This window comes from Pongo abelii, chromosome 3 (genome assembly GCF_028885655.2).
Source record: "Pongo abelii isolate AG06213 chromosome 3, NHGRI_mPonAbe1-v2.0_pri, whole genome shotgun sequence".
NCBI lineage: Eukaryota > Metazoa > Chordata > Mammalia > Primates > Hominidae > Pongo > Pongo abelii.
The window spans coordinates 47,343,523-47,356,549 of record NC_071988.2 but is presented as its reverse complement, the minus strand read 5'-3'; the positions used below and the strand labels follow the sequence as shown (position 1 = coordinate 47,356,549).

Here is a 13,027-nt window from a genome sequence, read left to right as displayed (position 1 = left end):
AACCAGATATTTAATGCTTGCAACCATATCATCATTAAATATTAAGTCACATCAAATAATACTTATAACCTTAAGCTGTCAGATGAACTTTGCTTTTTTATGGCAGACAGGACTTTGAGGGAAAAATCATTTAAAATTTGAAAATTGGGTTGTTTGTAGGAATTGCAGTGCAACAAAGTACGTGAAAATCAGGTTTCAATAGAATGTGACACAACGTGCAAGGAAATGAAGCGGAAAGCATCTGAGGTAATGTCTCGTTAAATATCATTTTAAGGGCTAGTGTCCTTTCCCTTCTTACTTTGTGCATTTATGTACTTATTAAAAACAACTTGAAATCTCATGTTTTTGCTTTTATAATAAAAGCCTAGTTTTATACGCTTATTTTGAATGGCAGATTGGGATTTTCATTGCCTAGTGTATATGAAGGCTTTTCATCTTCTATGCCTGTTATAAGATTTTGAGATTCTTTGCTGCTTGGGTTATCTCTAGTGTTACTGTTTCCCTCCATCAACCCAATCAGTGACCTCTTGATTTTGTTTGAAAGTAAGGATTCCCTTCCATGATAGCACATTTAAGATAAATTTAACTCTAGAGAAACAGCAGTATTTAATAATTAATTCTAGATTCTTAATACAGCAACTCAAGAGGAAAAAAGGCAGTTTTAAAATTTGCTGTTACAGTGTTGTAACTCTTTGAATTACAATGTAATACCGATTTTACTTGTTAAGCTGAGATGCTCATATAAGGTATAACACTCCATCCATCACCACCTTCAATTTATTAGATAGTGCCTTGGTAAAACCTTGTCTCAGTATAGCATTTACATTTCTTTAAATGATTTCAAGCTCCTAAAAGTTGATATGGGTTAATGGAACCTGGATGGGTAGATGTTAAAATTCCATATAAAATGTGATGACTAAATTGTAAATTGACTTTTGAATGTGTAAAACAGATAAAAGAAGCAGAAGCCAAAGCTGCTTTTGAAGAAGAAAAACGAAGACAACAGGTAACTGAACAAAATACCCAGATTTATGTCTCTTAGCATCATTGCTAGATTTTGTGCAAACACAGGGTATATTCCAAGGTCAAACTAAGGGCTAGTCTCTGTTGTGAACTGAAAGTAACATAGTTCTTGTAAAACAAAAATGAGCCATCTACTATTGACTTTAAGTATACTGAAACTCTGAAAAGGTATGAGATCTCATATATTCCCAAATTTTTTTTTTGTATTTCTAATTTACTTTCTTGCCAATATCATCCATACTTCAGCCAGAAGAATTTTAATTCCTCCTTTGGCTGGGGAGTGAGAGTGAGCGAATCATCACCATTGTAAAGCATCTTCTGGAGACCATGACTTTACTTAACTAAAAGTATTTGAGTTCTATTTTACTGAGTTGCAGACCACCTGTAACAAATAAGTGCAGTTTACTAATCAGTACATTTGTTTTAATAATACATTCCCATATTTCCCTATTAGATCTTTAAATGTGGGATTATAACCTGTTCTTTGTTGTTACCTAGATAACAAGTACATTCCTGATACTCCCTGTTTAAGTATTTACTTTATTGATCATACACTTCAAAGAGTGGCTTGACTTTCTAATAGTGATGTATAACTTTTTATTATTGTTTGTCAGTTTGTATCTTGAAATGCTTTATACTTACCAGATTGTATTGTATACTATGCTACTGCCTTTATGAATGATGAGATTGAAACTTGCATGATTTGCATGAATGAGGAAATTCAAACTTTGATGAGTTGTAGGAACAATTAGAACAATTAGGAACATTAGAAACAATTCATGTAGTAAATAATGGTTGGCCAAGGTGACCTTTGAGATTTTATGGTTCTGTAAAGTTGATTTGCCTGATATCCCCAAAATAAATTATCAGAGCTAATATAGTAAAACATAGGTTGGCTGGAATCCTAGGAGATTAAGTTATTAAGAATAGTTTATTATGTTTTCTCCTTATTCCCTTTGCTATCTTTTTATGAATCATCATGGATGAAAATCTTAGATACATTCCCTGTTTACTGACTCTTTAAACAGAATATAATCAGTCCTTAGTATATGTAGGTTCTGCATCTGTGAATTCAACCACAGATCGAAAATTTGTTTCAAAACAAGTAAAAAATAATAATAATAAATAATACACATGTTAAAATACAGTGTAACACCTATTCACATAGCATTTACATTGTTATTAGGTGTTATAGGAAATCTAGAGTGATTTAAAGTATACAGGAAGATGTGTGAGTGTTATTTGCAAATCCTCCACTATTTATATAGAGACTTGATCATCCTCAGGTTTTTATATCCAAGGGGATCCTAGAACCGATTTCCTACAAATACTGAGGGATCACTGTATGCAGCACATAATATATACTTGGTGACTGTGAGTCACCATTTAACCATCAGTTATTTTACTGTGTCTGTGGTCCTCAAGTTTGCCTGCTTTTAAGATATTTTGACGTTTTTTATATGTCAGAAACTAACCACTTGCGAGTAGTCTGACATTTTGGCTCATTGAAGAATGCCACTTTGTATTAAACTAAGTTTATTATTAGATCTTTTTCAAGTGTGGTTTATGGCCACAGTAATGGATATGTGAACTAAAGTTTACATTTCCTCCTATTAAATAACCATTTACAAAGTTTTAGGTGGATATTATTAAATACATATATATTTTAACTATTGTCTTAATTAACTATGCACTATAGCATATTATATTACATTATTATGCATAAAAGTTTAATAAGTACTTAGCAGTAGGATAAAAATCCACATTTGATATTGAATGCAATTCAGTTATCTTCTTTTAGTACTAGTTTAAAATTTTTATGTCTGAAATAGTCATTTTGATTTTAAAGCATGAAGAATTTTTTCCTTTGAAGAATTTTTACTATTTTTAAAAAATGTATTTGGTAGAGAAGAATCGAGTTCTGTCAGCTTTTTTCTCTTTACTCACTTGAATTTCTTTCTTAAAAGCCACTAATGTTTATTGCATGCATTGTAAACAACTAGAATTATAGGTATCTTCATTCTCACTAGGCATCACAGCACTTGCTAGAAGCTTTATAGAATGCTGGTTCTATAATAATTGGGTTGAAGTATAATGGTGTCAATGTATAAGACCAGTGTCTATATTTTAGAGCACCCTGATTTAATAAGATGTTTTATTTTATTTATTTATTTATTTTTTTTGAGATGGAGTCTCTCTCTGTTGCCCAGGCTGGAATACAGTGGCGCGATCTTGGCTCACTGCAAGCTCTGCCTGCCTGGTTCACGCCATTCTCCTGCCTCAGCCTCCCGAGTAGCTCTGACTACAGGCACCCGTCACCATGCCCGGCTAATTTTTTGTATTTTTAGTAGAGATGGGGTTTCACCATGTTAGCTAGGATGGTCTCGATCTCCTGACCTTGTGACCCGCCTGCCTCAGCCTCCCAAAGTGCTGGGATTACAGGCATGAGCCACCGTGCCTGGCCTAATCAGACATTTTAATATTTAGTATCATAGTCAGCCCTACAGTTTGAAATATTCTCTTCTGTTATCTCCCAGTCTCCTTTCTGCTTACCTAAATGCTGAATTTGTTGAATACAATCAGTAGTGGAGAGTGGTGTTTTAAAAAATCAAATCAATATATTGACTATATATCATTACTATTAAAACATTACCCAAATTGATTTTTATGTAAATGGAAAGTTTCAAATCGGTGTATGCATTGAATTTAATTAAAATGATGCTGTTTTTATTTAGGCTGAACTAGAAGCTTTTGAAAACAGACTGAAGGGTCGTCGGAAGAAGAACAGGAAAAGAGATGAAGTGGCAGTTGAGCTATCACTATGGCAAAAACATAAATATTATCTCCTTTCAGTGTGTGGAGTTGTGGTTGTGGTGTTTGCATGGTACATCACCCATTATGTCAATTAAAAAAAGTTTTGATCTTTTAATGTAACTCAGATTGGATTTAGATAAGTTGTTAAATTTGAAATATTAGAAAATATATATTATAGAACATGATATATATTTACATTCGTCTCTGTATTCTCTCTGCTGTTGTTAGAAGGACAGAATGTTAAACTTTATCTTAATTAGTATAGTAGAAAGGGCAGTAAAATACTGTTTAAAGTGAAGGCATGACTGAAACTGTAAAATATTTCATAAGGCTTAGCTAGAGGCAGAGTAACATGTGTTTTTGTTTATTGGGCTTCCTTGTACTTAGTTTTTTCATTTAATAATTCAAACCAACACTTTTTAAAAAATAATTCAGATGAAACTGAGCCATATCTGCAGTAAGAGAAATATTTCTTAATGTTTTGGTTACTTATGATAGAGTACTTTTCTTGATAATGTTAACTTTGTGCTTTTTTAAAAAAGTGATTCTCTAACAGACCTCTTAAATTGTGACATGAAGGTATGTAATTAGATTTCAGAAGTTGGTTTATTAGTGAGGAATTTTTATCAATAAATGACATGTGGCGTGTTCTTCAGAATATATAGTTATTTTCAACAAATGCCAGGCTAGATTCCTCACATGTGGCTATTTGTTATGTAAGAAGCTTTTAACTGAAGCTGGCATGTTTCGTAAAACTTGTGTGTCTTTTAAAAATAATAAAAGGAAGATGAGCATTTATGAAGAATATGTGCTGCCAACAGGGCTTATGAGCTCTATGTACTTTAATCTCATTTCTCCTTACCACAATCTTAAATAGATTTCAGCTGAAAATAATCAGTTCTTATGAAAACAAATAGAGAAATATCAGTAAGTCAAATCTGTTTGAATTATAATTCCTTTCAAATAGTTCTGCTATTTAATTTATATGATTAATATTTTCATTAAAATTTTTGATACCAAATTTGTAATCTAGAATATTTATTATTAGCTAAAATATTCAGGAGCCTATAATTTTAAGTTAGGCATTAGTGTCGATGTATACAATTCTAATACTTAATGTGGAAGACAGTCATTGATGGATACCTAAAAGTATCTAAAAAGTGGTAGATATGTGTTTTTTATTATTATTTTTATTTATTATTATTATTATTACACTTCAAGTTTTGGGGTACATGTGCACAACATGCAGGTTTGTTACATATGTATACATGAGCCATGTTGGTGTGCTGCACCCATTAACTCATCATTTAGCATTAGGTATATCTCCTAATGCTATCCCTCCCCACTCCCCCCACCCCACAACTGTCCCTGGTGTGTGATGTTCCCCTTCCTGTGTCCATGTGTTCTCATTGTTCAATTTCCACCTATGAGTGAGAACATGCGGTGTTTGGTTTTCTGTCCTTGCGATAGTTTGCTGAGAATGATGGTTTCAGCTTCATCCATGTCCCTACAAAGGACATGAACTCATCATTTTTTATGGCTGCATAGTATTCCATGGTGCATATGTGCCACATTTTCTTAATCCAGTCTATCATTGTTGGACATTTGGGTTGGTTCCAAGTCTTTGCTATTGTGAATAGTGCTGCAGTAAACATACGTGTGCATGTGTCTTTATAGCAGCATGATTTATAATCGTTTGGGTATATACCCAGTAATGGGATGGCTGGGTCAAATGGGATTTCTAGTTCTAGATCCCTGAGGAATCACCACACTGACTTCCACAATGGTTGAACTAGTTTACAGTCCCACCAACAGTGTAAGAGTGTTCCTATTTCTCCACATCCTCTCCAGCACCTGTTGTTCCCTGACTTTTTAATGATTGCCATTCTAACTGGTGTGAGATGGTATCTCATTGTGGTTTTGATTTGCATTTCACTGATGGCCAGTGATGATGAGCATTTTTTCACGTTTTTTGGCTGCATAAATGTCTTCTTTTGAGAAGTGTCTGTTCATATCCTTCACCTACTTTTTGATGGGGTTGTTTTTTTCTTGTAAATTTGTTTGAGTTCATTGTAGATTCTGGATATTAGCCTTTTGTCAGATGAGTAGGTTGCAAAAATTTTCTCCCATTCTGTAGGTTGCCTTTTCACTCTGATGGTGGTTTCTTTTGCTGTGCAGAAGCTCTTGAGTTTAATTAGATCCCATTTGTCAATTTTGGCTTTTGTTGCCATTGCTTTTGGTGTTTTAGACATGAAGTCCTTGCCCATGCCTATGTCCTGAATGGTCTTGCCTAGGTTTTCTTCTAGGGTTTTTATGGTTTTAGGTCTAACATGTAAGTCTTTACTCCATCTTGAATTAATTTTTGTATAAGGCATAAGGAAGGGATCCAGTTTTAGCTTTCTATATATGGCTAGCCAGTTTTCCCAGCACCATTTATTAAATAGGGAATCCTTTCCCCATTTCTTGTTTTTGTCAGGTTCGTCAAAGATCAGATAGTTGTAGATATGTGGCATTATTTCTGAGGGCTCTGTTCTGTTCCATTGGTCTATATCTCTGTTTTGGTACCAGTACCATGCTGTTTTAGTTACTGTAGCCTTGTAGTATAGTTTAAAGTCAGGTAGTGTGATGCCTCCAGCTTTGTTCTTTTGGCTTAGGATTGACTTGGCAATGCGGGCTCTTTTTTGGTTCCATATGAACTTTAAAGTAGTTTTTTCCAATTCTGTGAAGAAAGTCATTGGTAGCTTGATGGGGATGGCATTGAATCTATAAATTACCTTGGGCAGTATGGCCATTTTCATGATATTGATTCTTCCTACCCATGAGCATGGAATGTTCTTCCATTTCTTTGTATCTTCTTTTATTTCAATGAGCAGTGGTTTGTAGTTCTTCTTGAAGAGGTCCTTCACATCCGTTGTAAGTTGGATTCCTAGGTATTTTATTCTCTTTGAAGCAGTTGTGAATGGGAGTTCACTCATGTTTTGGCTCTCTGTTTGTCTGTTATTGGTGTATAAGAATGCTTGTGATTTTTGCACATTGATTTTGTATCCTGAGACTTTCCTGAAGTTGCTTATCAGCTTAAGGAGATTTTGGGCTGAGACTGGGGTTTTCTAGATATACAATCATGTCATCTGCAAACAGGGACAATTTGACTTCCTCTTTTCCTAATTGAATGCCCTTTATTTCATTCTCCTGCCTGATTGCGGAAGTAGGAAGGAGGATTTTAAAATTATGCTGGATCTAATTCAAAATTTAGTGTCATATCCTTTTTTTTTGGAGACAGAATCTCACTCTGTTGCCCAGGCTGGAGTGCAGTGGCGTGATCTCAGTTCACTGCAACCTCCGCCTTCCAGGTTCAAGTGATTCTTGTGCCTCAGCCTCCCAAGTAGCTAGGATTATAGGCGTGTGCCACCAAGCCCAGCTAATTTTTGTTGTTATTGTTGTTTTTGGGTTTTTTTTTTGTATTTTTAGTAGAGATGGGGTTTCACCACGTTGGCCAGGCTGGTCTCGAACTCCTAGCCTCAAGTGATCTGCCCACTTCATCCTCCCAAAGTGCTGGGATTACAGGCATGAGCCTCTGCACCTGGCCCTAAGTATTAGCTGGTGTCCAGAATTAAAGGACAGTCATTCCTTTCTTCATGGGTGTTTTGATTTTAGAATTGTTAACATTTCCCAGTGGTAGAATGACAGGGTTGGCATTTCAGAGGCTGTAAATCAGATACACTACATTCAAGTTTTTACCTGTGCTAACTAAAAGTTGAGTGTTAAGGGAACAACCGGGTGTCTACATGGAAAGTCATTTCCATCTATGTCAGAATCTTGGCCTGTTAAGTGAACATGAAACCTAGTTCATATCTCTTGTTTGTAGGGCTTCTGTACTTCCTAATTTTTTTTCCTAATTTGGGGAAAAGAATTTAGGAGCAGAGGAAGGAGACTGAATGAATGATATATGAAGTTGTTTGTTGTTTTTTCATCTTTTTGGCTAGCTCAGAGTGTAACTTATTTATCCAAAGTCACACAACTATTCCTTCACTTATTCAGTTAACAGATGTGTTTCCTATATGTCAGGAACTTTATGTGTTCTGGAGATAATGGTGATCTTTCCTCCTATATTGTTGCTAAGGCACAGACAAGCACAGGCAGGTAATAGACATAAAAAATGAACGTGATTTTATGTGTGGTAAGTGGTATTCAAGAAAATAAGAGGAATGGTATAGAATGTGGTGGAAGTAGGGGGTACAAGGACACTGGCTAATTTAGAATGGGAAAATCCCTCTGAGATGGGGATATTAGAGTCATGACCTGAAAGAGCTCCATTTGAAGATGGGTGAAAAATCTATACAAGAGAAAGCAGTAAGTACAAAGTCCCCAGTTTGGGAAGTGCTTGGCACACCTGAGGAGCAGAAAGAAGGGCTGGTGTGGCTGGAGCCTAATGAAATTTAAATTGAGAGGAGGATATGTCTAGGCCAGTTTATGTCATGCTTGATAAACCAGGGTAAGAAATTTGAGTTGTATTTGAGTTGCAATGGACAGCATTGGAAGGCTTTAAACAAGGAGGAGACTTTTTTTTTAAAGACCGCTGGCTACGATATAGAGAAAAGACTATAATGATGCAGGGACAAGTTAAGTTTTATCTAAGTAGTTATACTGATTTGTTCTGAGGGAAATAAAGTAATGTCCTTTTAGCTGAATCTGAGCGAATCTGAGCGAATTAGAGAAGGAATGGAAAAAGTTACCAAATAGTCACTAACAATGGCCTAAGACTGTGAATGTGGTGGTCTTGTTTTCCTACTTACTTGTGGCATTAACAAAGTGTATTAGCTTCCTATTTGAAATTTGTGGAATATGTATATTGAAATCTTTAGAGTTTTTTGTTTTAAATGCTTTTCGGAATTGACAGTGTTTTTCAGTTAATTTCACATCTAAATTAAATGAAAACAATCTCAAGTATAATTGCTACTGAAATTGTCAAAGGAATTTTACTGAGGCAAAGCAGTGAAAACATTTGCCTTCTATAAAGAAGTTATGATGCTTGAACTTAATGGCTATGAAAGTTAAAAATTTTAAATACAGATTAATCTCTGTGCTAGTGTTTAGAGAGAGATGACATATAAGAATTTTTTGGCTCTTCATGTTATTTTAAATGCTCATGAGTAATACCAGAAACAGGCTTTATTTGGAAATAGATACACTATTTAAGACAAAATTTGAAGAGATTTATTTTAAAGTGTTCCATTTCTCATTGAGAAGTATTTTTTTTCTTTGCCTAGATACCTGGCACAGTGATGAACTTAATAGAAGACTCTGTCCTCACTATGCATATGGTCTGTGTTGTGGGTTCTTACACATAAGCAAACAGGTGAAGATTAAGCCAGGCCACCCATGTGGGGGATCTAGTCCACTGCCAAGGGTGACTTTTTAGGGTGCTTGGGCCTCATCCATCCTTTTATAATCAAGATTATTAAAACAATGGGAGATGCTGTATGCTGATCTCCAGAAGAACAAAGAATTAGTCGGGTGTTAAACCAAGAACACTAAAGATGCAGCAGTAGCCAAAGGGAAGGCTGTAAAAAGAACCTCTGAGGACCCAGGTGACTCCAGCTGTTAATGTCTCTCTGTCCTTGGATATTGGGAACTGAAGCAGATGTAAGCTATTTAACTTTGTAAGCCTCAGTTTCTTCTGTAAAATGGTGACAATAAGAAATAACAATAAGTGCCCAATAAGTTTTAACTATTATTATGTATCTACAGCTATTTTAAAGCACTTTCTGTATGTAATCCTCATAACAGCCATATTAGGTGAGCCTATTACACTTCTCATTTTATGACAAAGGAAACTAGATTTGTTTCAAGAATGAAAAACCTAGAAAATTATATGTCACTTTATGAAGTGCCTGGCACATAGTACATAGAACAGCTTAGCTACAATAATATAGATGTGTGACTTTACCTCATAACTTTAAGACATCTCAAATTGATTCACAAATCAGAAAAAAAATCTGTTGTGAGGTGAGGCATCTCAGTTTTTGCACATATGGTTACTGTCATTGAGGGAGCTCCATGTCGAGGGATGCTGGCCAAAGGTAGGGGCATATTTAGGCAGTGAAATTGCAGTTATGGGACCCCTCTGTAGCACTAGGTGTGTGAGAGGACTAAAAATAAAATTCCTTTGAAATTTCTTATGGGGTCAGATATTACCTCCTTGCCAATGACTACTGTAATATATTAAAGTAGGGGATTGATGTCCCAGAAATATTATGTACATCAAACAGAAGATCTACACAAATTATTTTATCAGATACTGAATATATCAATGGACTAGTGTATTATAGTACATATGGGTATGTTGTTTTCTCCCTTTTGACTAAATAAACTCTCCCCTCTATGCAACAGGTAAATTTCCAGTTTACCTTTTTCTTGCTGTTTTTAATTTTTTTTATTTTGAAGGCTTTGCATCTTTATATCTCAGCTGAAAATATTACATTCTAACTCCCCAAAGCTATTCTCACATTATTTGCAAGTATTTTTCATAGTTTACATGTTTGTGTATTTGTTTAATACATTCCACAAGACTGAAAGTCTTGGTGAGGGCAGGAACTCTGTCTAGGTTGTTCATCTGGCAGCCAGCAGACCCAAAATAAGTATTAGTTGAATGAATAGCTAAATAGATGAGCCATGGGGTAGCCTATCTGTTTTAGCTACTGCTTGCCTGGTATCATCCTGGGATGCTGCTTGCTTCTCCGAGATCTCTTTCTTGTTCTTAAGTTGTCTTCAGTTGTAGTAGTAAGTACTAATTTGATCTGTAATGTGATATGTGACTAAAGTTTGCTCTGTAAAATCACCGTTTCCTGAGGTATATTCAATACCTTTAATTTTTCCATAAATCTCTTCAAGGTTTGTGTGTGTTTTCTTTTAAATTATCTAACTAGTTGGATGTATGCTTGAAGTGCTAGACAATAAAAGTTTCAATAGGCTAGAAATGTTTCTTTTTGTAAAATTATTTTAAGAAACTAGATGATGGTTGTCACTTGAAGCTGAAATGCAAATGTAGCTAGTTTTTTTTAAAGAATAATTCAAATAGGTCATTAAAGATTACTATGAGCACACTGCATATTCAAATCAGTTTGAATATGTTTTGAGACTTCTAATAGTTTATGATTCTTGACATTTTAAAAGTTTATTATGAAGAATATAAAACATGTTTACCCTCATTTTTTGTATCATTACCTTCATGCAAAGAATACCTCAGGTATTCTGGTGCTGTTGGTAACTAGAATTGGTTGGGTTTTCTTACTAAAAGGAAGTTTAAAAAATGTTTATTTTACACCATTAATGCAATTAGCTTTAGTTCTCAGAGTAACTAAAAGTGGAAAAGTGAGGGAGACTGATCGACCTTATCTCAAATCCACTGACGTAGCTACTTTAATTTCACAGTCCCTGTAGCACCTCCACCAGAGGGCAGAAAGTGGAAGAGAAAGGAGATGAAATAGAAACTTGTACTTGGCCCCAGAATGCCTGTAGAAACCTTAGCAATTGAATCCAGCCCTCATGTTATAGGCTGAGTTAACTGTGGCCTAGAAAGACTATGTGATTTGCTCACAGTGGAGCTGTCAGATGAATCTCTTAGGTTCTTGATTCCCAGACTCGTGCTGTGGTGATGGTGTGTGATGAGGTAGTATCTTAGTAAGAACACAATCCGGAAGTCACTGCCTCGGGGGAATCCCAGCTCAGCTTCTTGCTAGCTTGCGTAGGCTGGTTACTTCAGCTCGCTGAATCTGCTTTTTTATCTCTAAAATAAAAATAATAGCTTCTTCCTCAGAGTAGTTGGTGGAACTAAAAGAATACATGTAAAGTGCTTAGTATGACACCTGCCACATAGTATGAGCTGAATTATTGTGAATTATGATAAATTTGTCAGATACTGGTTTACAAATCGGATGTTAGAATAACATGGAATCAGTGTTTCAGTCATTTTACTATACATATGCAATATTTTCTACATTTGATCTCACTTCAGAAACAAAATACTGCCCCCCCATTTTACAAATGCATATTTTTTTCTCAGCAATCATGTTCTGGAACAAGTGCTTGGCCCATATTTTGTTGTCTTTACATGGCTTTCTTTAAATAATGGGGATGGATTTATTCAATAACCTCATGAGTAATTTTCAAAATTTCCACTAAGATCTTGATTGAAATTGGATGAAAAATCATTTCTAAGAAAAACCCAGTGAAGTGTCTTTCTTTGCCACTTTTGACAATTGCCTTGGACTTGGTAAAGTAATCATAACTGTGTTGAGTACCTCCAGTGCCCTCCTTGACGCTGCCTTAGAAAAGGTAGCTGCTTTTGAATGACAGGCAGGAATTTGTTCGCCTTTTAGGTTCAGCCTGTAGGTGCCCTCCGCAGGAAATCAGGAACTAGGGTTTTGGAAGCAGTCAGGGTGGGGTTCTCCCTTGTCCCTGCAGCCTCAGCAAAGACTCAGGCAGTCTGGCAAAAGCAGTTTCTTCAGCATACCTAACAGAAGGCAAGTTTCCATATGCCTGATGCAAATAATGCCCTCCAAACGTTAAACCTTTTTTGAGAAAAACTTGTTCTTTAATTGCCAGCGCCTGCAGTTAATTTTGATTGGCTACACTCTGGTTAAAAGAAAATGCTTTCGATGTGATATGGCAAATTTGGAGAAGAGTAACTCTTGCTCCCAACCACTCTTCCACAACTTAATCGTCCTGTCCTTTTCTGCTGCCCTCGTGGAGTGTAAGTTTTTGAGGGAGACCAGCAGAAACTGACTTTCCATATGCCCCTGAAGAATAACTTCTTTGAATGCAAAGAGGTGGGGACACGGAGGATCTGTCATTACGGGTTATTTATGGGTGGGACCCAGAGACGGGAGTGAAGGGAGGGTGTGGTCCGCGGGTGGGCTCTGTAGAGCAGACAAAATATGGGGCCCCTGGCGCTTAAAGTTCAGTTTGTCTCTCTTGAGCTTGGAGAAAGGCATCCGTAGTGCCTCTCCGGGGGACACGTAGAGGAGAGAAAAGCGACCAAGATAAAAGTGGACAGAAGAATAAGCGAGACTTTTTATCCATGAAACAGTCTCCTGCCCTCGCTCCGGAAGAGCGCTGCCGCAGAGCCGGGTCCCCAAAGCCGGTAAGATTGATGGTTCACTGTCCTACCGCAGCCAGATGTGATGGCCTC

General features: G+C 36.1%; 2 protein-coding genes across 8 annotated transcripts in view; both read left to right on the top strand.

Annotated features, from left to right (window-relative positions):
* NFXL1 (nuclear transcription factor, X-box binding like 1) overlaps nt 1-4,858 on the top strand; it is a 66,431-nt gene extending 61,573 nt beyond the window's left edge. For all 3 annotated transcript variants that reach the window (XM_002814724.5, XM_002814725.5, XM_002814723.5), the window contains exons 21-23: nt 160-246; nt 953-1,006; nt 3,759-4,858. In XM_002814724.5, the coding sequence (XP_002814770.1) occupies nt 160-246; nt 953-1,006; nt 3,759-3,932 (315 nt within the window). In that variant the 3' untranslated portion in view covers nt 3,933-4,858. The remainder of the gene's footprint in view (nt 1-159; nt 247-952; nt 1,007-3,758) is intronic.
* A 101-nt stretch (nt 4,859-4,959) lies between these two features.
* CORIN (corin, serine peptidase) overlaps nt 4,960-13,027 on the top strand; it is a 269,106-nt gene continuing 261,038 nt past the window's right edge. For 4 of the 5 annotated variants that reach the window (XM_063723401.1, XM_063723400.1, XM_063723399.1 and 1 more), the window contains exon 1: nt 4,960-12,979. In XM_063723401.1, coding sequence (XP_063579471.1) covers nt 12,917-12,979 — 63 coding nt within the window. In that variant the 5' untranslated portion in view covers nt 4,960-12,916. The remainder of the gene's footprint in view (nt 12,980-13,027) is intronic. The other variant, XM_063723402.1, reaches the window with a different exon arrangement.